Raw genomic sequence first — 26399 nt, 5'->3', positions numbered from 1 at the left:
GTGTGTGTTTAATGTTGGAGTCGCTCGAGGTGCAGTGTGAACAGACTGGAGTGTTATGAATGAAATTAACTTTTTTCTGTAGAGTGTTTGTGAGTGCACTGAAAGTAAGTTTTACTCTTAAAGCTGCAGCTCATCATTACTTTTAGAATAACAATGGATCCCATGACGAATTATTATTATTTCCCTCAGCTCTATTGAGCACATTATTGTCTTATAGCTATTTGTTTATGTTTTTATGGTCCACAACTTTACTGTTTTGATTAACTCTCACTGCTCTGATAGCTGTGTTTCCAGTTGCATTAGGCATCTGTTTTCAGCAAAACAGCTTACATTACCTGCCCCCAACAGCAGACAAACACAGTTAGAGTTTAGTTGGTAAGAAAACCAGAGTTTAGGCAGAGTATGTCTGGTATTGGTTTATTATTAACTTACAAGCTCCTTATAATTCCTTTTTTAATTGATCAAACCTATTAAGTTTCAGCTGCTTATTAGGACGGATTTACTGTTTCTGTCTGTTTTATAGGATTGTAAATTGAATAGCTCAGACAGAACAAGCAATATACCAGAATCAGAATAATGTTTTATCAACTAAATAGTCATTATTCTTGCGAGTTGTTATTCCAATATGGTGCAATGCAGAGAGCTTTAGATACAAATACTCTATGATTATAGTTGTTATATTGGCATCCCAACCTCAATCAGTGTTTTTTCCCCGTAAAAAGCGGCATATTGAGTGAAATGTTTGGCCAAAGCATAACATTTACACTAAAGAGAATTATAGCTTTAAGACCCAGTGCCAGACACAGAGCCTGTAGCCTGTCGCTGTGTTGAAGGCCCCTGCTTTCAGTGACTTGTATCTGGTAAAGCGAGAGAAACTCCTTTTTACCGTTGCTCCACTTGAGCTGCTGGAATGTCCCCTTTCACTCTCGAGGGGGAGGATATCATAATAACTTGGCCTATATTCCCGAATAACTTAGTGGTCCATGTGTATCGAGCTGAGAGGAAACAATGATCCATCAGTGAAGATGAAGTTGGGTTGAGTTTCAAATGCCTCAGTGAGATTTTAGAAAGATCAAGAAAGTCCTGTGAGAGTAAAGTTATCTTTTGATACCATTCAGTTTAATAAACACTGGGCCGGTTTAGAAGTTGAAGACTTCCAACAACATTAAACTGCTTTTAAATACTATTCCTTTGAAAATAATTGCGGTTAAATATCAACACTTTTTTCAAAACCTAAATTTGCTCAAACAGCAGTGACAAAGAGGCTCACATGGACGTAAGCCAGTATGGTTCAGATCTAGTATTGGTTACCATGCGAATCCCCAGTAGCTCACCTTGCAGTAGCAAAAGAGTAACTTCAAGGTTCAGTCAGGAGTCATCTTCCGGGATTTGAAAGCTGATGGTCTGTCTAAAGCTTTAAATGCCACCTTTATTCTAGTTTTGATACCTTTTCAAGAGGCTTGTACAAAATGTCCTTGTTGTTAACTTGTGTAAGAAGATACTGGATACGCTAATCTGCAGCTACCTCGAGGCAGGGGAGTTTCAGTGTCACAGTGATTCATCTTTTAAAAAGCTTTTGAAAGACTAAAAGGCTATCTGACACCCAACCACCAAAACAAGTTGTTTTAAGGTCGAAGTTGATACAAATGTTAAAATTGTGATCCTTCAGCAAAATATTTCACATGTTTTGCCCAAGATCTCCCTCTCAAGCAGGGTACTTGTTGATCTTCTTTTGTTGGATGTTGATTGGACTTTATGCAGCTGGTGAGAAAAGAGGAGAGATTCTTTAGAGCTGAAAAAAGTCTCACAATTCAAGTGCCTTTGGCATACTAATAACAGATCATACAGATTATTTATCCTAAAAAGACGCTTATATTGATCAGCCATTAAAGACAATGCAGTAAAAGTGAGTGTAGTAAAGAATGAAATACAACATTATTCATTGAGTTTAGATTCAATAACACTTTTTTAACACTATAGGCCACATGTGTCAAACTCAAGGCCCGGGGGCCAAATCAGGCCCTTGGTGGATTTAATTTTGGCCCGCAGGATAATTTTTAATTACTATTAGATCTGGCCCGCTGGTATATTGCACGCACACCTTCGCTCAATCCTGAGCCTCACCCCAAACATTGATGAACTTGCAGCCAAGATGAGATGCCAAGTATCTGGCTTGAACTAGCATCACAGAGCAGCACACTGAGTTTAATGGATGTTTCCTTTTGCACTTTTTCTCTCATGACAACAACAGGGCATGTTTGTTTTTTTCTTTGAGGGAAATTGTTTTTTTTCAGCTGTTGTTGGCCTGTGGAAAAATGTAATCATAAGAAAGGACTCTGCAGATAGAGCCATAAGAAATGAATGCAACTGATTATGTAATGTTTAATGTTGTTTTTATAGGCAATCATTTAAGCTTTGTTAGTTCCAGGTTTAATATGTGCAATAAGTTCATTTCAATAAGTTTTGCAATAAACATTGAACCAGTCCGGCCCTCGACTAGTACCGACTTTTTAATTTTGGCCCACTGTGTATTTGAGTTTGACACCCCTGCTATAGCTGGTGTGTTTAAAGGAATGGTCCACTCATTAGATAATTATTCCAAACTTCAGTATTTAGTGAAACATTATGTTTAAATCATACCCTGAAGAAATCTGCGATATTCCCCGGTAAATAATGATTTTATAGGTCTTTTTTATCAAAACCTGTATATTCCGTCTGGCCGCCGCCATTTTTGCCATTTTCAGTAGTCACGTGATGGTCGTGACGTCATCCATGCGTTCACTTTGTCAACACACGGAAACATGGCGGAGTATTTGAGTTCGGACTCGTCAGCAGAGGAAGAAGTTTTGACCAATGTGAAGAGATTGGATGGGGGAATTCAACCATACATATCAGTATGACAATACGACACCCTCTGTCCTTATCGTACAAGGAAAAACTTCCGGAGAAAACCCACAGTTTAAGGGAACATGGGAGAAACCTCAGGGAGAGCAACAGAGGAGGGATCCCTCTCCCAGGACGGACAGACGTGCAATAGATGCCGTGTGTAAATTGAAAAGATAATACATTTGCAACATAGGTAGTCCAAATGTTTGGAAATGCATGTGTGTATAATAGGAAGATGATATAAGATAGTGATGGCAAAATGAAGCTTTGAATGAAGCGGAACCACTTGGACAATTGTGTCGGAAATAGGTTCATTTCTCGAAGCTTCAGTTACAGCGACCTCTCCTGGCGAAGTGCAAGGCTGCAGTGGGTTTAACGTATCTTTGCCTTGAAAAATATTCGATGCACACACACACTAAGACTAAATATCAGGTTCTATTTTCAATTAAAGATTGATAATTGTGTGTATTGGGTTATTGAGAAGAGACTAGAGAGTGCTAGACATTTTTTTGGGCTGAGAGGGCCTTTTATCAGTTATTACAGTTGAAAAGCAATGATTAAAAGTTTAACTATTCCGGGCTTTGAACCAGCTGCGCGGAGGACATCGTCGCACCCTGGCCGCCGGCTCTATCCACTGGGCTATGTATTCCTTAGACCATTGAAGTGTTTTTATATTACTCATTTTCTTTTTGTTCACAGCTTCTCCACATTTCGAAGTGTTTCACGAGCCATAACGACCTATCTTTCTTCCTGGCTTGCTCTATAATGATCCAATTCAAATGCAATGCCAACAACAACTCAACAGCAACAACAACCCACACATTGCGCAGTGTTTACAGCGGTTATAAAGTGTTGAAGCGCTCAAATTTGAAACTGTTTCAACCTGTCACCTGTCAGAATCGAGACGAGGCAGTGCATTGAATCGCGTGAATGGACCGCGAACCAGTCAAGTGATTCATTCAGGAAATGAAGCAGTTGCTGGTTCGGACGTCACATGTCACGTGACTTGAAGCAGTTGCTGCTTCGGACGTCACATGTCACGTGATTTGAAGCAAGCTTCGAAGCACTGCTTCTATGGAATAGGAAGTCCAGGGTTGAAGCTCCGTTCGAAGCTTCAGTGTCAAACTGCCATCACTAATATAAGATACTATATGTATGCATGTAGTACCACCCTTGCTAGCGATTCCCTCTCTAGTTTAGCATACTCAGCTTCGTTGTCCCTGGCCATAGAATCACGATTTTATGGGGCCGGAAAAAACTGGGGGAAAATACACACTAGCCGGTACTACACTATATGGAAAGGCCACCAAAAACTGTCCTGGCCTGGACGCTAAAGGACGTTAAAACGGGGCTAGCCGCTGCAATGGAAATGCGCTATAACATACCTTATTCTGACTCCGAGCACTACTTCTGCTCCTCCGTCGCTTCACACTTGCAGAGGGCGATTTCTCAACTGGCCGAACTGGTGTCCTGGTCGGTGATGACACCAGAAAGGCCGATGGTACTGCATCTCCATTAAGTAATGGTTGTTCCATAAATCCCATGTTATGTTTTATCATACTCTCAGAGTAGTCGTCCGGAAATTTGAAATGTTCGCTGCATACATGAGCCTGTAAATCTCTCGGTTCGGGCCGGCCACATTTCGCTAGCCACTGCCTCCGAATGTACTTCTTACGCTTACCTTTTGGCAACAGATGGAACCGAGCATTCCGTGGATTGTTCCTATCAGAATTGTGGCAATATTTCGCGATACAGTGAGGCATATTTGAAGAGAGAAACTACAGTAAATAACATGGAGATCAACGTGTCTTCGAAAACCAAACGCATGGTTTACGTCACGTCCGGAAAATGGCGGCGCCCACAGTGTTGATGTTATTTCGGTATATAATCAGTTTAAAATCACTGATAATGTCATCGGATTAAAAAAAAAAAAAAAAGACTGGCAGAGACTGGTCTGTTTTATCGGATGATAATTATTTAAAAATGAGTGTCATGAGCATACCATTCCTTTAATGAGTGTTCTCTCAAGTATTTTGGTAAAAGTTTTTCATAACATATGGCATAAAAGTATTCATCAGAAAGTACAAAGAAATAATTGGTAAGAATTGGATTAGAGCAGAAAAAAGTTGGTGATGTGGCTTTTTTGTCTAAAACATCATTATGGAAAGCATGATTTCCCGTTTAACTATAATTTATTATTTGGTAGCTATACATTTAATCATTTGAATGGCTTTTTTGATGTTGTTGAATGACCCCCTTTACCATTTTTTGTGTCTTATATGCAACCGTTGTTCTCAGCTTTGAATAATGTCTCATTATAAATGCAAAATGTATACTGTGATCCATCAGAAGTCTTGCATTTCACATCTAACACAGCAATTACATTAAGTCGCCCGAATGGTTTTCTGGCTCTAAACCAAAGCATTATATGTAAAAGTAATTTAAAGTGAGGCTTTGATAATCGGATCTTGGGAGACTATCGGCTTCGTGTTCTGATGTAAGCAAAGGTCAAGAGCTGTGGGATTGTAAACATGTCTAGTTGCACAGATGGCAAATTAAGCTATTTATCACTTTTTCTACGGGTCAGCATGTGTTCAGCTTTCTGAGTGGCTCATTAGGACATCTGACACAATCACTACGCATCCTAATAATAAAAACATGTTGCAACATTTTTATGGACACATCTGTTGTTGTTGTCGAGCATTACAACCTCACCGTGAACATTGTTCAATACAAATCTGCCAAAATATGTCTAGCTTTTGCTACTGCAAACAATTTGATTGGTAATTATGTGATTTTACATTTTGGGCTTTCTTTTTGAAAGTAATACAATTCAGACACCAATCCCATGTCAGAAGATGGTTATCTTAAGAAAGCAGTTTGTATTTTGATCCTTACAAAACCAGAAATGTAAAGTTGTGTTTTTACAGGGATTGGTAGTTGTTTTGCTTCCAGTCTTTATGCTAAGCTAAGCTTCCTGGTATCCATATTTAACTACAGAGTGGCATCAATCATCTCTTCTAACTCTCTGAAGGAAAGCTAATGTAAACATTTCCTTTCAGTAATGTATGAGCCTACATTCTGACTGTTTTAAACAAGCTTGAACTATAGTTTTGTGCATTTGTGAAAAAGAACAGGAGAAACAGATTGCTCATTAGCATATAACATATTTTGTGATCTTTAGAGGTTCCAAAATTAAATAAATTGACCTCATGATAATTTCCTCCATAGTGTTTATCTTATAACGTAGTTCAGTAAAGTAATGTATAAGTACACTTTTCTGCCTACACATGACATTCAAGTTTCCTTGCATACATATTTAAATAAACAACTCGGCACACAACAGACAAGGTGCAGCAGTCTAAGGCCCCATTTACATGGGAACGCAAACAAAACGCAAACGAACCAAATTCGATATCAAAAAAGTCTTTCGTTCACACGGATACGACTCAATAAACGCGTCCCGCTGGAGACGCTGTAGTACATATGCCGGGCCTGTAAGTGGCGCTGTACTTCCGCAACAAAATACACCAAAAGCAGCGAAGAAGACCCCCGAGCATGGTTGCCATGGTTGCCTTGTTGCCCTTCTGTTTATTCTCCGCGGTGGATTTAGCAACATGTAGTTCTCCATGTCCACTTGTTGCTGATGGTTGTGGTAGAGGAGCTGGACATTTTAAATCTAGTTAAAGTTTTTAAAGGTGGGGTAGGTAAGTTTCAGAAACCGGCTCGAGATACACTTTTTGTTATATTCCATGGAATGCTCTTAACATCCCGATAGCAATGAACAGGGCCGTATCCAGGATTTCCTAAATACCGAGGTCCAAACATGCTAGGGGGGTTCGGGGGATACCCCCCGAGATTTTCATGATCTAGTTAGGTGCTTTTTAAGTCCTGTGGGGGGTCACAAATTGGATAATATATTGATTTCAAACCATGTCAGTGGGCTGACAATGTCAGCATCAATTATTTTTAAAGTGTAATACATAATAATCAGTTGATTGTTACTATTAATGATCTGGACATGCAGAAGAGGCTAAAATGATCACAAAACATTGTCAACATTCATTTTCCATGTCTCTCTCCTTTCCATAACCTGCAGCCTCTCTTCCATCTTCTTTAGTCTCTCTGTCTTCTTCCTGTCCTTTACTCTCTCTGTCCTCTACTCTTTCACTTTCTCAATCTCTCCCTCGTTGTTCACTTTTTGCTCCTCCTCACTTGTCTCTCCTGCCAGTGAATTAAAAGCAATTCAGCTATTTAGTTCATTTCACTTGTTTGTTTGCATTCTTTTTTTATTTAAATCTGTTTTGTTTGATTCTCAAAAGAGAACAAAGATGTAAGCAAATTGTGTTTTATACAATTGTATGTTATTATGACATCATAACTGCAATAGATGTATGTTTTAAAATGATGCCTATTGTAAATGAAGACTATTGTTATAGATACATAGATAGATAAATAGATAGATAAATAGATGGGCTTATTAAGCCTACATTCTTTTGTGTGACTCCAGTTCCTCCCTGACTTCCATCAGTTTCTCTCTCTCTTTCTCTTTGCCTGTCCTGTCTCTTCCTTACCAAAGCTGAGCATAGACTGACGTAGTCTTTTCATTATATCTGAGTCAGTGTAAAAAGAAAACAATACAATGTTATATCTTCAATGTTTTACTCAAATTGAAATGAAAGAAAAGCATTACAACGTTTGTTAAAAAGTAATCCTTCTGACATTGGATGAACGAAATTAACTTTAGCTCTCTAGCTAGTTTATTCACGCAATTTAAACCAAAGTATAGCCTATAGCTGCAATATAAGTTAGTGTGCATGTTGTCGGACGTCCACTGACTAACGTACAGCGTTCACACAGGATCTGCTGGTCATATGATGTCCTGATGAGCAGAAACACAAGCAGCCCGCTGGACTCAGATCTCTAGATACTTCATCACTCCTTCGCTGCTACGATACAGGGCTGCGGAGGTTTGTTGATACATGTCGTCGTCTACTGTTTGCTTTAGTCGAGGCTACGTAGTTATGCAGCGCCCCCATGGTCAGTAAATGGAAGTACTACAAATAACCCCGTTTAGTGCAATTCTTTCACAAGTTTTGTTATACACAGCTCGGAAAATATTACCGAGGTCCGGACCTCGGTGACCTCAATGGTAGATACGGCCATGGCAATGAATGTCTTAAGTGCTTTGACAACAAATCCATAAAAAAATGTAATCTGTGGAAGCCGTGATACTGTAAAAAGTACAACCAATCGGCTAAACGGATTGGATTGCCGCCCTGTCTGTCAGCCTTCCATTTCGTGTACGCACAAATGTATCTCGTGCCCTCATTGGGCGTGCCGTCATTGGGCGTGCATCGCAGCAGTACTTCAATGACTCGCCAGCAACAGGCGGCCACTTTCACCAGTCTGCTGACATCATGTGCACGTTCATGTGTGTTGGAGGAGGTGCTCTGTAAGGAAGTCTGGAGGAAGGGGCGGATTCTTTTCGGCTGTGTACTTTAAAATTTTAGTGCACTCGAGCCGGTTTCTGAAACTTACCTACCCCACCTTTAAGAGCAAATTTAATTAACCTAAAGTCAAACCTAAAAGGACATTTATTTTGAATATAATATGGTGTGTATATATCAGGTATATATATCCTTCAGCCATCTCCCTGGGATACATTTAAATAAGACACATGGACCCATATGAGTGTGTATTGTTGCTTTTTTCAAATGTGCAGGCAGACCAGTTTCTCATGTCTCAGTTTAAAGCGCAAACCCTCATGCATTCATCCCATGAATAGAGCTGTCAGCATGTTACCACTGAGGCTGCATCTCATGTGACACAAACCCAGCTTTGAATTTTTCATCAATATCATATATTCTCTCTGAATGAGAACAGCACGTCCTGCTCTGAGCTAAAGCAGTGTGCATATCTCTTGCATCACCATGCAAACAGGTGCATATTAGCATAGCAACACTGCTCTGCTCTGCTAATTATCTTTAATCACAGCTATGCTTGTGCAAATTGCAGAAAAAATATCAGATTTAGGCTCACACTCTGGGTAAGTAGCTCCTTTTAGAGAGACAGATTTTGGTTGATGATGAGGTATAAGTGGGAAGGTATACTTTTTGCAGAAGGAGCTTGGCACAGGTGTTTTCTGTGTGAATATTGTGTTCTCCCCCGGAGAGGTGAGCTGCCGCTCCCAGTGGGAGAGATCGGCTCGAGCGCTGCACTTGACAGGAGGTCTGTGAACGTCTCATTTTCTCAGAGTTGCCTCTTTACTTAAAGAGGCCTTTTGTAGGTGCTCTCATCATGACTGCAGCAGATGTCTCAGCTGTGATTGATTGACAAGTGCAAATTGAATTTTCCATACGTTGAAATCCCTTTCAGCAGCACTGGGAAAAAAACACTTGCATATATGGAGAATTACAAGTGTCATTTCAGTGTGCATTTTACTCCTTATAATAAAGCCATTAATTCTCTAAAAGAGAAAGTGCTGCATTTGTTTAAAGCTCTTCTTTGGATAAAAATAGGGGGAAAAATGTTAAATTAATAAAACAGCGAGAAAGAGTTTATTATCTTAACCTGTTAAACCCGAGCCTGTTTTTCAGGTTTCAGGCTCGAAAATGACATTCCCAGAACAAATGACTGTAACTTCACTTCTAAAAGGTTTATATGAATTTTTTTGTTATCAAAGCAAGGTTACATCTGTGAGTTGGATGTAGAAGTGTCAGAATCAATATAGATGTTTCTGTGTCAGAGTAAATTCAGATGGAACATAGCAAAAAAATGTAAATTCCTGTCTCCGCCTAAAGAAAACCCATTACTTATAGTGAAGACCAACCTTGAATGATGGGTTAGTAGCCTAAAAGCTTTAGGAATCCAAATTATAACATATAATAAGTACCCTGTATCAAGATTGAGGCAAAACAAGTGACATTTGACCTTTTTAGAGAGGTTTATGAACATAAAGTCCAGGCGGAATAAGCTTTGGGCACATTTGGGCCCATTTGGGCCCATCAGTGCCATTTGACCTTTTTCAGATACCAGACTATAAAAATCATTGTATTATATTGAATAATCACTATAGGTATTCATTCCATTAAAAAAATGTAAATAAAAAAAAAGATTCTTAAAAAAATATAAAAAATATTTGTGTGAGTGTGTATAAAAAAAATCAGGGTCCCCGCCGACTTCGGGCGGAACGTGTATACGTCAAGTGATAACATGTGTTTTTTATTTTATTATTTTATGGTCCTACAGTTGGGATTGACCTCCAGCCTGTGTTATCAGACACACCAAAGACATCGTTCTCTGATAATTAGTCAGTGAAATGGGATCAGAAGGATATTATTTTCCAGTCTGACCTGGAGCAGGTCAAAACAAGCGGACAGTCAGCATCTCCTTCGAATGTCAGGGTTGCAGCTCACTGTGTTAGTCAGCAATTCCAAGCTTCAATCAGCTATTTGTGTGAAGGTAACAGGGGGTATTGTCTCTGTGCCGAAGGGGGAAAAAACCACAAGCATGCAGAGAGTGTCAAGCTGCTTCCTGTGCTGCTGGCAAATCGGCCAAATGAATTGCTTCTACCCCTTGAATACTGAATGTTCAATTTATGACAGGGGGGAACATGAAGAGGTTCAGATGTCAGGGTCACACAGGTTGAATAATCATTTGGCTGCCAAAGAGATCACTGACATCCAGCAGGAGGGCTTTCACTGATTTAGCACAGCTTAGGCTAGTCACTAGGTACATTCAATCATGAACTCCGGCTTCAAGCCTGCTCTGTAATTGTTATGCTGATTCCCTGATCATTTTATGGGCTGTGCGCTTTATATTAATTCACAGCAGTGGAAGAGTTCGATGAGAAGATTGATACCAGTGTCATGTCGGTCCCAGAAATCTGTCATCTTAGCTGAGCACATGGCTATTGTTTTTTTTAGGTTTTACCCGTGTTCAGTGTTAATACTAATGTTCTTTTGTATTCGTTTTTCTGTTTGTTCATTATGAACCCATTTATTTGTTTGAGCCTTGAGTTAGTGTTAATCTTATACTTGAAACTAATTTAGTGCCTAAAGGAAACCACACGTGAAACCTACACACTCGACACCTGCACTAAATGCCATGTGTCCGGCTCTCAGTGAACTGAGTTTGGGGTCAAACACTTTTCACTGCGTCGTTTCAGACCGGTTGAACTTGATCCTCCAAACCTGGAGTTAAATAAATACTGAACTCATGTGTCGGAAGTTGAAAAAAACAAAATATGCAACAAATGTGTTATAATCAAGCAAGAATGTGTAGTGTTTTTTTTACATTTCTCAAATGTTCTGTTTTTCTGTTAGGCTCTGAGACATTTAAAGTAGCATTTTGTTCTAGATATCTATATAACAATCCTCTGACATTAAATGGCCTTAGCAATTACTTTAAAAAGAAAATCTGAATTTGTTTCAATTGTTAAGACTTGTTGTCATATATAAATAGTAAATAGACCTCTGATGCAGGCACAGTGATTTTATGATTAATTGGTAAAAATAGGCACATTTTCTGTCCACAATAATTTGAATACCCATGATTGTTTATGACCTGTATTCTTCCACCTTGGTTTCCAAAACTCCTAAAATATTTGTAATCATATTGAGGACAATAATTTGCTCTTCTAACTTTATTCCTTGGATTTCTAGAAAAGCTGTGAAAAAGCATATACACAGTAAATTGATACTAACACAGTGACAGTTTATTAAATAATGTTCTTCCAAAGAGATTAAAATGTAAAATAGGTCTTGTGATAACTGCCGCTTTGGTCCTCGTGCTGATGTTTAGTGCTGTGTAAAAACCTTGGGCAATGATTTCAAAGTGCATCTGAGGAAATGGGATCCACAGTACAATAATAATAAAAACTGAATGAATGTGGAGAGACACTTTATGGCACACAGCTTTCTTATAACAGCCTATTGACCTGACTGTGAACTTGTGTAACAGTTGATTGGTGTTTCTCAATGTCTTGTGTGTGGAAAGGAAGTTAAGGCTTGTTCTGTAATCAAATTTATTTTTGTTCTGTTTTTTTTAGCCTCCGACGCCAAGGAGCAGCAGTTTTGGATCCATCAGCTCCAAGCGTGTGCCAGGCGTCACTCTGACAGCAGTGCCAAGGTTACACACACGCACACACACACACACACACACACACACACACACACACACACACACACACACACACACACACACACACACACACACACACACACACACACACACACACACACACACACACACACACACACACACACACACACACACACACACACACACACACACACACACACACACACACACACACACACACACACACACACACACACACACACACACACACACACACACACACACACACACACACACAGAGGAAGTAAGTTGTACACATGACACTGTTCCCAGCTTTAGGTATGTTCCTCAGGGGGAGAATTGAATTCAGTAAACTCAGGTCAGGTTATTGAGTTCAACAGTTTGTCATTCTGCACAGGAAAGGATCCCCCCCCCCCCCCCCCAGGTTAAAACCATCTTCAGTCAGTGTGTGAGCCTTTCTCTGTTTCTGTTCTGCCTTAGTTTACTGACATTTCTTGTGAGTCTAAAGGTGACACATCTTTCCATGCCATTTCTCAATTCAAATGGCATCATTCCTCAGGACAGGAGACTCATTTAACGTTCCCTCTGGAGTTATAAAGTTCTCCTCCTTATTCTCATCATCCTGGCCTGCTAAAATTACCTTTTCTCTCCAAGTCGTGCAGCAGCCTCCAGCTCCAGCTCTTAATACTTAGCCAAGTTCTTACATAATTACCAACTAATCATCTACACTCCACACAAACTAGATTTTCACTTATAAATTAGTTGTTGAATAATTGCTTAATATTGACAACCAGTAAATGCCAGTTGTATCTGTTTGTAGATAACTGATGTGAGTGACAAAACGAAGTATTCTTTCATTTTCTGACTCCTTCTTCACTCTTTACCTATGAACTCACAGGGAGATTAAATCCACAGTTACAGACTTTGATAAATGTCAACCAAATAAATGCCAAGTCCCTGCAGACAACAAATAACGCCTAATCAATTAAATCTGTCTGTGAATATAATTTAAACAGGAAATAAATAATCCGACCTTTGTTCAAATAGTTAACAAATAATGCAAGATAAAAAAAAAAGTGAAGACCACTTTCCTTGCATATTTGATGAATTTGAAATGTAATAAATAATGTATAAACTGTAAAATATGTGAAAATCCACAACTTACACGCCACACAGAGCTCAGCTTTAACGTGTCATGTGCAACTTCTCTTGCCTGTATAATTTGTGAATATTTTTAGCACTTCTATTGACAGAAGACTTAGCGATTTAGGGAAATATGTCAGCACGCTTCTGCTGCCTTATTTGAGAATGAATGTATCTAATATTCCTGGTTTTATGGTCCTGTTCATGTCTCTGTGGCCTCATTTCTCAAAAAGGACGGTGGTGGGTGCAGTAATAACTATCTTTATCCACAACCAGTCTTTTAGCATATCATGGCTTCATATTTGGGGAATATTCTGCCAGGACTTGAAGGTATTCATCTGTGGGTGTGACGTAGCCCCATTTTCCTGATCCAGTCGAGAATGAGGAGTCAAGTTATTCCAACTTTATTACTTTGGCAACTTTTGGTATTCAAGTTAATAATGTGCTGTCAAGGTATATTTGTTGGCCGGCCGCAGCTGTAAAGGATCAAGCTAATTGTAGGATGCTTGTAATATGTTTTGATCTTTTGAACGAGTTCATTTGATGATTATTTTGTGTTTATTTGTAGAAACTATTGCAGAAATGCCAGTGGACATTTCAAGTTGTGTGTAGGATAAACATATATCTGTTTATAATTGTGAACAATCTTGACAGTCTATTATACTTAACCTGTGCAGCTCTTAATCCCACTTTGTGTGTCTCACAACTTCTTTATTGACAGTTTCAGACAGGTATTGAGTGAACTCTCTGTAACGGTTGTAAACAAAATGTTTTGCTTGGTTGTATTTGATTGCTTTATATTGAAATGTATTTCTACGGTTTAGTCAAACCCTAATTGAATACGTCATATACTGTAAGTGAGATAGCATTTTATTGAGTAAAATATCTTGATCTATTTTGCAAATTGGCTTCTTAAAAACTCTTGATTCAGGCTAAAAACACAGTTTCCATGATTTCACACCTTGATTATGCTAATTTAGGATGAACTCTCATTGTACAGTAAATCTGTCCTGGACTGAAAGATATTGTTGAATTGTAGGTGTGGGATTGTTCCTAGCCTATGTCGTAAAAAAAACCCTGCTTCAATTCATTGTCACTATCAGAACAGGACAAGTGTGTGTGACTCATTGTTATCTCACATAAATCTGTAGGTAATATTATAAAAAGTATACAAATTAACAAACTCTGTCAGACATTATAAACTAGCAAAGCTTTTTACTCTACTATAAAGCACCTTCCTCTTTGCCTTGCTTTAAAGCATATGATTTCATCTTCCTGCTTCACTTCACTTTATGTATTATATTTCTCATTATTCTGCCTCTGTGTGTGGTTTCAGGTGAGGAAGCTGAAGGGCTCCGATGAACACTTGAGTGTGGAGAGAGCAGGAGGAGGCCAGGAGCTGCTGGTGAGTCAAACGCAGATTCACCTATAGTTTTACCTTTTTAAACGTTAAAAAGGACATGGAAAACTCCAACTTCTGTACTGCAGAGCACCTTTTCTTCCACATTTAGACTACTCTTTGCAAAAACCCCTTTTCATGTGTGCTTTTAAACAATCACGGCAGCCTCATTGTGCTGCCTCATCACTGACTCGCTCATTCAACACGTAGCTCTTCTTCAAACTGCTGCACAGCTGGAGCGAGGGGAAAGTCCAATTACTCTGCTGAGCCGTGATGAGAGAAAGCAGTCAAAACACAAGAGAAAATTGGATAATCAAGGAAAAAGTTGAGGAAGGAAGACGGTCTCTCTCATTTTCTTCCTGCCGTGTGGAGCTGAACGGGCGTTTAGTTCCTGCTGGTCGACTGTGGGGCATTACCACGGGAGCAGCTGTTATTACTGTACCCACTGCTGTGGTCTAATCCGTCCCTGAGCCTCTGTCTGCCTCTCAGATCGTAATAGCAGCTCCTCTGTGACAATCAGCAGCGGAGCGGTGGCTACATCCCTGATAACAGGATAGGTGTAGCAGGATTTATTTATCACCAAAAATAAAAGGACTGGGGTTTATTGTCCCTGTGTTCATAAGAAAGTTAGTGAAAAAGTGCTGACACATTATATACTATTGATCGACACAGATGCCGTAAAAACATTTATTGGACTTGCCTTAGGCTGGCGTCACACTGTCCCGAAATTGACACCAGATGGACACACGAATATGGAATTGTGAATTTCGCACGAAGATGGCCCCGAACTTGGTCAACAGCCAAGCAATAGCCGAAGTACGATGCCTACAGAAGGCCACACGAAGATGTGCATTTTTATAGTAGTTTACACCCACAGGACACACGACATCGTATTGAGAGTAGGATGCGTTCGAACTGGGTCACGAAGGCGTCACGTGACCTCCCGATGGTATAAAACCTTCGGCCGCACGTGGGAAATTAAATTGCTGATCGGAGATTACAACAATGTAATATCCTTTTCAGTTTCTCAGAACACAAATTGGGTTATTTACATGTTTACATGATTTTGTTGTGCAATAAAACAACCAGAGAAGCGATCTGCAAGGAAACATAGCACACCGTGTCCTCATGTTCCTGTTTCACCTGCTTAATACAGGTGTCATCACTGCTACTGATTTCGATAGAGCAGGTCACAAATAGCAAGAAATGACAAAGTGAAATAAGACCATTTGTACCTGTAAGAGGAGGTGCTGGGCCTGTAAGAGTTGTTCATCATGTTCTCTGAGGTGTATCAAAAGAAGCAATGCTGCTGCCTTCTTTTTCCTTGTTGTCTCATCATCAAAGTCTGCCATTCTGCAGGAACTGAATTGTGATTGAAGCTTTGGGAGTTACACATGCCTCTGCTCAGGACTGACTGAGGAAGATGCTCTGAGGCTGGCCTTTTATATGTCCACGTTACCATGACACATAGGAAACACTTGAGCTACTCAAATTCGGCTGTCTTCGCCGACACCGTGGTCCCATCTCGATGTCATCGCACTATAATACGATGGCTACACGACGGCATTGTGAGGGCTTCACGTAGTCGTGTTGCCTTCCTAAGACAATCGGGCAGCTTCTTGTTTCCTTCGTATTATCTTCGTGAGGCAAAAAATGCCCGATGATCACACAAAGTAAAGAAGAAGATAACACAATTTGACAAGATGCCCTCACGATGGCCTTACGAAGAGCAAAATGGTCACACGAATTCAACACGAAAATGAACCTTCGCAAAGGTCTTTCGGCAATTTCTTGGCATGCCAAAGATTTTGCCACCGCTCACGAAGTTGCTGCCGGAGCCTGAGAAACTCCACCGGCGGTCATACGATGGCTTAAGATGCCTTCGCGAATGTCCCGATGTTGTTACGATCAGAGCCGAATTTGAACATTTCCTTTATCGTGTGTCCATCTGGTGTCAATTTTGGGACAGTGTGATGTAGGCTTTAGGGATGCATTTATTATGAAGTTAATGTGGTGAAAGAACAAGGTCGAATATTTTGGTTGCTAGTTTTTTGGTTCGCCTCAGGAAGTGTTCATCAGCTGTCTCAGAACTACCTTTGACACTCAACTCAATAATTTAAAACTTCTGTATTTCATGTATCTTTGAAAGGACATATTATTTCCTTGTTTCACTCTTTAATGGTAATGTTTCTATTTACAGCACCTGCTTTGAACTTAATCTCCTTTAATGGTAGAAGCAGAATCCTTTTATCTACAGCAGGGGTCTCCAACACGTCGATCGCGAGCTACCGGTAGCTCGCGGGCAGCTTTTCAGTAGCTCGCCGCTCGATTATCGATTATAGCGTAGTAACGCTGCTTCTTGATTTTTCGGCCACACAATAAAGTGTTTTTATTTTAGAATTGTTTCTGTCACACGAATATAAAATTGGTCAGTGACGCAGAGATCAAGGAACAGACGTGACAGCGGCACAGCGACACCACACATGGAGCAGTCTGCTTTCTCCAGCAGCACCAGTCAGAACCAACGGCAGAATGACCCGCTCTGAATCAGGCCCTGTCGCTGCGGCCCAGAGACACACAGGGAGGGATTTGTGTTTTTTGAAAAACACTCTTTATCGTCATGTCAGGTTTTTGGTGGATTTAATCAAGTCTTGGATTGCAGAGTATGAATCTCCTCTTGCTATTTTCAGTTGATAAATACGCGTGTAAAGTTTGTGAAGGCAGGAGGAAAGCTTCCGCGATCACCGTCTCCTCTCCGTTCCTCCAAGCCCCGCCCCCTCCTGAAAAATAACTACTAATAAGAGTGACAGGCTGACAGTGACCTGATAGAAACTTTATTATTCACTTAATCACTGATTGAGATATGATGAAGCTAACTTAATCTCATACATTCATGGGATTCATGTAACAGTAAGACAGAGAATGTGAGTGTGCACCCACATGCAGTATTTTTTTTTTTATAATGCTGTTGTAAATACTCCTGTTGTCTGCTGTGTTCAGACTTCATGTGTGTGATGCCTCATTCAAGACATTCAGTGTCCTTTTTTTAACAGAAGACCGTTGCTAGAAGCTGCAGCTAGACTGCAGAAGTATTAGTTTTTTGTTTTTGAGGATGGAAAAATGTCACACACAGATATAGGGAGGCTAGACCTATACAATTGATTAATTATGGTTTATAATTTCATGTCAACATGAAGAAGAAGAAAAGATGGCTGCACTGTTCAGTGGCAATCCTGTGGAGATGAAGGTTATAAATCTCCAAAATCATGTTCAGCTTAAGTCTCAGCAAAACTCACAACATTTCTGGAGCCTTGTACGCCCAGACAACTATAAGAACATCACCAAGCAGCACTGAACATGTCTGCTTTATGTGGCTCTAATTGCCTTTGTGAAGCAGCTTTTTATGACATGAATGAAATCTAAATACAGAACAAGACCGACTGATCAACATGTAAATGACTCCATTAGAGTGAACCTAAGTGGGTCCAGCATACACCTGTATCGTGGACTCCATGCAGCGCCAGTCATCTCACTAACTGTAAAAAAGAGTGAATGCACTTATTTTACACGTGCCATAAGATGCTTGCAAGGTGGTTATTAAGGCGATGTATTTACTATGTGGGCCATAATAAGTACTTACTATGTTGTCCATATTAATATGTGAGAAATTGTCGTTTTCTTGGACCTTGATGTGAAGTTAAGATTTTAGATAAGCTTTAGGTATTGCAATTTCACACAAAAGTAGCTTAATTCAACTGATGAGTGCTATGTGAATAAATGTAAGCGATGCGATGCAAGTAGCTCTTGGCCACTTTCATTTTTTCAAAGTAGCTCTCAGGTGGAGAAAGGTTGGAGACCCCTGATCTACAGTATACAAGAAAAACATAGGAAAGTATGTTCCTCCCTTAGTATTAACAGTTTATATCTGCATAATGACATAACCACATCGTCTTTAGCGACCCCACTAACGTGTTGTCACCATTACATCTAACAACAATCTGAATTTTGGATTATTATTATTTGTGGAGACTCTTCCCTGTGGCTGCAGATTTCTATGGATTGTCATCAGGTTCAGTACAAGACCTTCACCTTGTTCATTTCTGCGCCACCGATCTATCAGTCAGTTTTCTCTGTCAGATTGTCCGGTTACAGTTGGTGGTTTTTCTGGTAGCTGCTTTCAGATGGCAAATGTAGTTTTCCTGGATTCATAATTTCAGCTAAAACCAGTTAAAAGAAACATAAAATGGCCAAAAATAGTTTTTCTAGCTTCTGCAAAGCCTGTCAATGATTTGTAGGCAAGTAGATTTTAGTCCTGGATAAAAAAGCTATTGTATATCAGTGCCCAACAATACAATACAGTCCAGCACAACAACACAAATTTGTCGGTTTTTTTTTTAGCAAGTGAAGGATTGTTGCAAGGCCTTATCTCCATTCCATTCATAAAGGATGGTTCATTGTTCCCTTTGCTGAAGGAGATAAGAAACGCAGCATTGAAGCAAGCTTCTTACAATGGCTGCCATTGACGTGTTCCTGGGTCATTGCATTGTATTTCAGTTAGGAACCTTCCTAAGCAAGAAAACGCACCCCTGGTCAGACAGTGAGCACATCTGCAAGCTAATAAGCAACATGATAAATAGGCCAGTAACTACGTAACTATATGCACACGTAACCCTGGACAGGGAGGGCAGTAAAAGTCAGGCTGTGGACTTTGACTGTCTTTCATCATGTTGTTTACTTTCTGCTTGAATGGAAAAAAGCAGCTCCTGCACCTGCTGTTGTGTTTGGCTGTCTTTGTCTTTTAAACTCAGATTTTCTCAAAGTTCTACTATGATTACATGATACAAATAGTTGTATCTGTGTATATGAATCTGTTTAGGCTGCAGCATTTATTGAAACCACAATATTGACTATAGTGCAATATCCAAATCACAATAAGCACAATGTTTGGTAAAGGACAAATATGTGACAATATCTGAATGAATAAGTACAGACTTTTTCAAAGATAATGTGAATAATGTTGTATAATATTAAATCGTTATCAATACCTCCTCACCTAACCTATTGCAAATAATATTGCAGTTGCAATATCAGTCAAAGATAATAGCAATTAGATATGTTTCCCAAATCCTGCAGCCCTAGTATCTGTGTATATGTATTTAAAAACTATTTTCATACCCTCTAACCAAGATAATATAATACTGAGAAGCTAATTGTGTGTAATTAGCATTTTCCCCTGTAGTGCAGAACATGACAGGTCAGCAGCTGACCGTTGCACAGCTACCCACGCTGCCTCTCTCAGGTCCACCCTCGACCGAGTGACAGCACAGCACCTGTGATTCTTACGCCGCACACATTTTAAACCTGAGTTTAGTCAAGCTGGGAGTATCCTTATATGTAAACGTTTAGAAGACAGGTGGTCCTAAATGTATCAAGGCCTTAAACCTTTATCATGAATGTTCACATTAAGGGGTAGAGCTCACAGTAATGGTGTGTGTTTGTATATTGCATTCTTTATCAAGCTGTTGCAACATTTTCACAATGTTTCTGATGTGTTTAGCTCTGACTGCAACACAACTCTGAATGTCACAAGATTACTGCAGAAATCTTATTACCCAGTCATATTTCCTTGTAACTTGAGTCCTTTAAGCCTTTGGAGCGTCATGTCCTTCAGAGTGAAACGATCTGCCAGTGCAGTGAGGATATCTTCTTTTCTTTACCTTTTTAAAAAAAAAAAATCCCGGCAGCCTTCTTCTTACTCTATAAAAACACAGATATTTCCAAAAGAAATATTTAAACAATTTGAATTAGAATTTAATTAAGCTTACATTTTGAAAACAACATTTTAAGAATTTGATTTTAAACTGGAATGATGATAAGTTTTCAATTGTTTTCTCTTCTTCCCAAATATTGGATACTGGCACGTCTCTAGGCTTATAAAATCATTTGAATAATAGAGAAAAAGACAGGTCCGTGGTTCAAAAGTCGACACCGATTGATTTGAAAGGGTCAAAGGTGATGGAACACAATTCCCTGTCAGATATATATTGACCCTATATCTGAGAAATCCTAGACTCCTAGATATGACGTGCATGACCAACCCTGACGTCTGTTATCTCCTTTACGGAGATAGGCTGCTTCAGCCATAATGTTGTTGTTCCCATTCTATGACCGGGCAACCCTAGGTCACAGATGGTTTATTGTTGTGGGTACACTGGGACACTTCCTTCTCTGTGTTTGTGGACTCCAAGGTGTGAAATCTTCGAGGCCATAAGTGTCAGACACAAGTAACTCAGTGTTCCCAACTGTTTAGGCTATCTTCTCAAATATGTTGATTACTCTCTGCGAAACCAGTTAAATGGGCTAACGAGAGAGAGGCACTCCAGAATTGACGTGGCAACTCTACCGTGAAGTCAGAACCTCTGGCTCTTGGACTTGTGATGTGAATTCTCCGGCCGAAGCTCCAAATAAACCATCAGTGTTTGACATCAAAGCTCCTGCTCTTCCCGTGTCTCTTTCCTGAGTCGGTGACTCCCACTGCATTGCTGCTACACAGAAGTTTCCCTTACAATATTCAGCATGTTCCCACTCTTCCCACCATCACTCCCCCTCCTTTACTTTTACTCCTTGCATTTTCTTGTTCTGACACTCCAGTTTCTTGAAATGCTCGGGGCTTTGTGCCAGTTTTGGAGGACGAAACCTCAGCTGTTTGCACACTGAAATCCCATCTCCTTTTCTGCTTACTCACGCCTCGTTGCTCTGCCTTTCACAATACAACAGTGTTCTCACTGTAAGCTCATTATACTCTGAATGGATTTGGATGCATTTAATCACAAAGAAAATGCTCTTATTTTTTCCAAATACGGTGTCTTTACTACTCTCTAAAGACTTTCGAATTCAGCGAATAACAAGCAATTCACACCTGATCATAGACATGACATTATAACACACAATGTTGGTCATAGGTCTGGTTTCCTAGGTTACCACATCACAATCGGTGGTGGTGGTTTCCCACTTAGTGAGCAATATCCTGTGGTGGAATTGGTTATTTGATCTATTGAATCTATTTTATTTCCCCGCTGCCATGACCTTTGTGCGTTTCTGAGGGATAAATCTATGGTGTGTTGTCTGCACTACTGTAAGCTAATGGAGGGTAAAGACAGGAGAGAGAGAGGTACTGGTCTGAGATGTCTGCATGAGCACATAGCTCAGCGAACTGAAGAGACAAGAGTCACTGAGGGGAATCGGAAGATGCATCAAGATGAAGAATGTAATGTGACTTTACTGTAGCTTCGGCACAGAGCGAAATAACAAAAAGGATGGCAACAGCAAAACAAACCAGCATCCACAAGCCATGAAGCTTCTCCAACAAGATTACATTTGTTCACTGTTTCTGATTAAGACAAGTCTCAGACATTTGTTTTGGTGTCCGTCTGATGAGCCCTTGTAGACTTAATGAAGAGATGGCATATTTTTTATTCTATGGTTTACTGTGAATTGTTATAGATACTGGTGGTAGTGAAATGGTTAGGCTTTCCAGTGTTTACAGCACAGTTCACAGTCTTCTCTCGCAGAAACTGAGCACCAAAACGTTTTGTCAACATCTGACTAACATATAATAGCAATATAATCGAGTTCAACATTTTTAATTAAAGGTTGTATGATTCAAGGAATCATTGGCCTGAGAGCAAGTGGTCCAAAGTTAGTGAGAATAGGAAAACACATCCTGCTCTTAAGGCTTACAGGTTTGGCTAATGTTAGCTTTTTTTTATAAAATCTGAGAGTAGGCATACTCCTCAAGCCACATTAGTATATATATATATATATATATAAATATATATGCTGTGTTATGACCCATTTAAAAAAAAAAATATATAAAGCAAAATGCTTGCTAGCTAAGATTGGTTAGTAGTTTAAATCATGATTAGCTAACAGCTAGCATTAGCTGACATTTAACTGGCACACTTTCATATACTTCTTTTTTTTTTTTTTAAACAAAGATTTTATTTGGGGAATATAAACCTTTTTTTAAGAGCATGCTCTTCCTTTTACATTATCATGCTCCTTCCACATTAAAATTCCCACACTACTCTCTCTCCCTCTCTGTGCCACCCCCTGCTCCCCCCAGGGCTCCTCAACCTCTGGTCGGACCCGTAGCTTCTCCCTCCTCCCCCACCTAACCCCATCTTCATCCCCGGGTTCTCAGAGGCATCTGAGCCACGCCGCCTCACCCGGCAACATCGTAACCATCACCCACCACAAATCTCCGGCTGCAGCTCGGCGGGCCAAGAGTCTGTACCCGGAACGGCTGCTGGAGGTCAAAGAGGTGGGTGTCAAAGGCATAACAGTATTTTTTACAAAACCCTTGGCTTCATTACTTGGAGGCATAGGCAATTGATTTAAACGTTATTTCAAGGAAAGGAAGTAAACAGGTGAAAATGCACTTTATTAGACAACATGACCACTAGCACGCTAATTCTTCTTTGGGATCTACTGCACAATGATGTCTTGTACAGCAGCACACACAAGTAAGGCTAATTGTACACGAGGCCATGGCTCTGCAACAAACAGTAGCACATACTGATAATGCAAAATGACCGGGCCTGCCATGCTCTGCCTCTGATCAGCTAATACTCCATTTACTATTTGTTCGTTGGGTTAAAAAAAGAAGGTTACCTTCCTGTAGCACAACTCAGCTTCTTTTCTATTAATCATGCCAAAAGAAATTAACATAATGGAGGTCATTTTAATAAAAAAGCCCCTGACTTTTAAATATGGATGATACAATTTCCCATACAAATTCTAAAACTGATGTTCTGTGAGAAAGTCAAGTGAGGCATTGAGTTATTCTGATGATTTGTATTTTGCGTGGCCTTCAGAGCCTCTACAGATCAGGTCTCAGGTGGGACACTGGTGCAGTGAGTTCAGCAGATATTTCTGGCTTCCTGGCAGCCTTGACACTGACTGCAGTGCGCTCCGTCTTCACTGTAAATTCAGCTCTGTTGGCATTTTTATGGTATATATCAATACTGATTAACATGGCTGTTGACAGAGGGAAGAGCTGGTGGAGCGTATGTTGTTGAATCAGGGTCAGTGTGCAGTCATCAACATATGAGGTTTTTAAGTGTCCATGTGTGCAAAAAAGATAAATTGTAAGTGCCAGCGAGTGGCCCATATGGATATGTTAATGTTCTCAATCACTGCTAATCCCTGAATTTATACATTTTGATTTCTATTTCAACAAGAGCTTACATTCACAGACCTGCAAGCACCTCTTGAGCTAATTAAAAAAAACCTCTACTTTACATTTACAATCAGTTTCTGATTTAGTTTGAGCTTTAAATCCTCATTAATTCTCCTCGCCTCAGTTAACAGACCTGCCAGTTGTAGGGACTACTCCTTCCTCATCTGCCACATCTCCATACTCTCAGCCCAGCTTCACTCTCTGCCTATCTTTCAGGAGAGGAAAGTTGTTTCTGTCTCTTCTTAATAGCCTGTCTGCAGTAACTGTATAGTGATTAATGACATAGATTAGGCCTGAAGTTGGGTTTTTGAAGAGTAAGTGATAAAACATGATGAAGACATGATTGTAGCTGTAACACTTTGGAGCCATTACCTGCAGTATCTTAGATTTCCCCCTTTGGATTAGAGATGAAATGGGCTCTTTGAATCGTTGCCAGGCAGCCGTTCATCTTGACACTGAATTATGGAAATAAGATGACTTGGCAATAAGGAAGGAGGAAGAAACATGGACAAGCAGAGACAAGAGGCTTTCTAAATGTTAAACACAACTGTTCATGTAAAGTGTTGGTGCGGAGAACAAAAATAGAAGCTGACAGAGAATAGTTCATGTAGGCCATCATGAAAATAAATCCTTCCTAACCAGATTGGCTTGTCCTTCAGCTGCTGAAGGTGTTAGGGGGTTCACTGCTAACATATTCATTGTATTGTTTCCTTTATTATCCATTATGCCTTTTATTAAAGATAAAGTTACGAAGGGCTTTTTCTCCCATAAGTTGTGACACATCTTCACAAAACGATAAAGTTACATTTCAAATACTTCGAAAAATGATGTGTCGTTAAGTCGTCGAAGACAGAAGCAGTGAAAAATGTTGCTTTTTGGACTCGGCAGTTCCACGTCAGCTTCATTCAGCTCATTGTTTTGGCTTCTTAGCAGTTTCTGTTTTGATCCAGTGGAACCGTTTCAGAAAGACTCAGTTGGTGACTTTAATTAATGTTAATTGGTGAGTTTTATGTTGTGTGTGTGTGTGTTTTGCTGAATAGCCCCTCAGGAGCTGATGGTGACCAAAAACAGAGCTAAAAGAGGACAAATGTTGCTCTAAAATACTGATTTGTAGCTGTTTTTGTTCTATGTGTAATTAAGTCTGTTTGCTATGTCGTAATTACAAAATGCTCGAACCAATTTCTTTTTACATTATCAATTAATATGTTGTCTGTTTGCATATCTTGTTAATTTATCCTTCTATAAAAAAAGCAAAAACTGCCCATCACGAGTGAGCCAAAAGTGTTGACCTAAAGAAGGTACACGCATTAATAGATATTCAGTTTCAAATGTCTATAAGATAAAGAAAAACAGCAAATCCTCCCATTTGAAAATCTGCAACCAGTGAATGTTTGGCATCTTATCTAGATACAAAATTACACATTTGTGTCTATTTAAAAAATACTGCTTGCCTATTAATTTTAATTTGAGAGCTCACAGTAGGATTGGTGTCTCCACCTGGAACAGTATGTGAGCACCACACCATCAGATAAACAGTTAAAACAACTTGGCATTTACCTCACCGCATCATCTGCTTCCTCGGCTTGTCATTCTGATGACGCCGTTGGAGTCGCATCAATATTTCATGCAAAGATCTTTCTTTCATGCCTTTCTTGCTCATTGAAGACCTGGCTGGCTTCAAGTTGTTAAATTCCCCATTCAGATGCACCACGCTGTGTGTTTGCCCGCTCTCGCTAAGAATATCTTGCCTAAGTGATTCACTGTGACAGAAAGAGAGTCACGAGTGGAGTCATTTCTCACCTCTCCCTAGAAGAGTCTGTCTCAAGCGAACCCGGGAAAGTTTGAGTAAATACTGAGCAGATGGTGTGATCATTAAGCAAAACAAACACTGCTTTGGTGCTTGTGGTTCCTCTACAGGCGGAGAAAACGAGAGGGGTCTGCCTGCAGACCTCCACTCTCAGGACACCTCCACTGTCAGTACAGGAAGTGCACACTAAGAATTCCAAAATAAAATCACCATCAGTACAGTGCCACTTTCCAAACAGGAAATGCACGAAATACAAAATAAAATTGGATCGTGACACTTATTATATACATATGTATATATCTATATATATATAGATATATACGGACATCTTGTATTGTAGTTACTATCAGTACAGCCGCAGTGCCACTTTCCAAACAGGAAATGCACGCAAATACAAAATAAAATCGTACTGACACTTATTATATACATAAAGTGTATATATAGATATATATAAAAATATGGACACCTTGTATTGTTTACTCTCAGTACAGCACCACTTTCCGAACAGGAAATGCACGCTAATACAACATAAAATAGCACTGACACTTATTATCATATATATATCTATATAGATATATTTATTTATATATATAAATACGACATCTTGTATTTTAGTTACACCCGCTAGACAACAGTGGAAGGTTCGAGAAACAACCGTGTTTGCCGGGTGCACCGCGGTGGAGCTGGGGAGGTTCCACCTGGGAACCTCCACCCCGCTGCGGGACCCGTGGGACCCCTGGACGGTGCGTCTTGGTCACGCTTCATATCGGCCGGCGCGGAGGCCCTCCGACAGTGGGTCGCGTTTGCCATTCGATCAG

The 26399-nt window shown here is 39.9% G+C and overlaps 1 protein-coding gene across 2 annotated transcripts in view; it reads left to right on the top strand.

The window, feature by feature from the left end:
• The window catches only part of LOC117455185 (oxysterol-binding protein-related protein 10), a 68386-nt gene that overhangs the window by 11324 nt on the left and 30663 nt on the right, over positions 1-26399 (top strand). The window contains exons 3-5 of one of the 2 annotated variants that reach the window (XM_034094582.2): positions 11939-12018; positions 14471-14539; positions 22659-22856. In XM_034094582.2, the coding sequence (XP_033950473.1) occupies positions 11939-12018; positions 14471-14539; positions 22659-22856 (347 nt within the window). The remainder of the gene's footprint in view (positions 1-11938; positions 12019-14470; positions 14540-22658; positions 22857-26399) is intronic. The other variant, XM_034094583.2, reaches the window with a different exon arrangement.

Source organism: Pseudochaenichthys georgianus, chromosome 11, assembly GCF_902827115.2.
Source record: "Pseudochaenichthys georgianus chromosome 11, fPseGeo1.2, whole genome shotgun sequence".
NCBI lineage: Eukaryota > Metazoa > Chordata > Actinopteri > Perciformes > Channichthyidae > Pseudochaenichthys > Pseudochaenichthys georgianus.
This window is presented reverse-complemented; position numbering and strand designations above follow the sequence as displayed.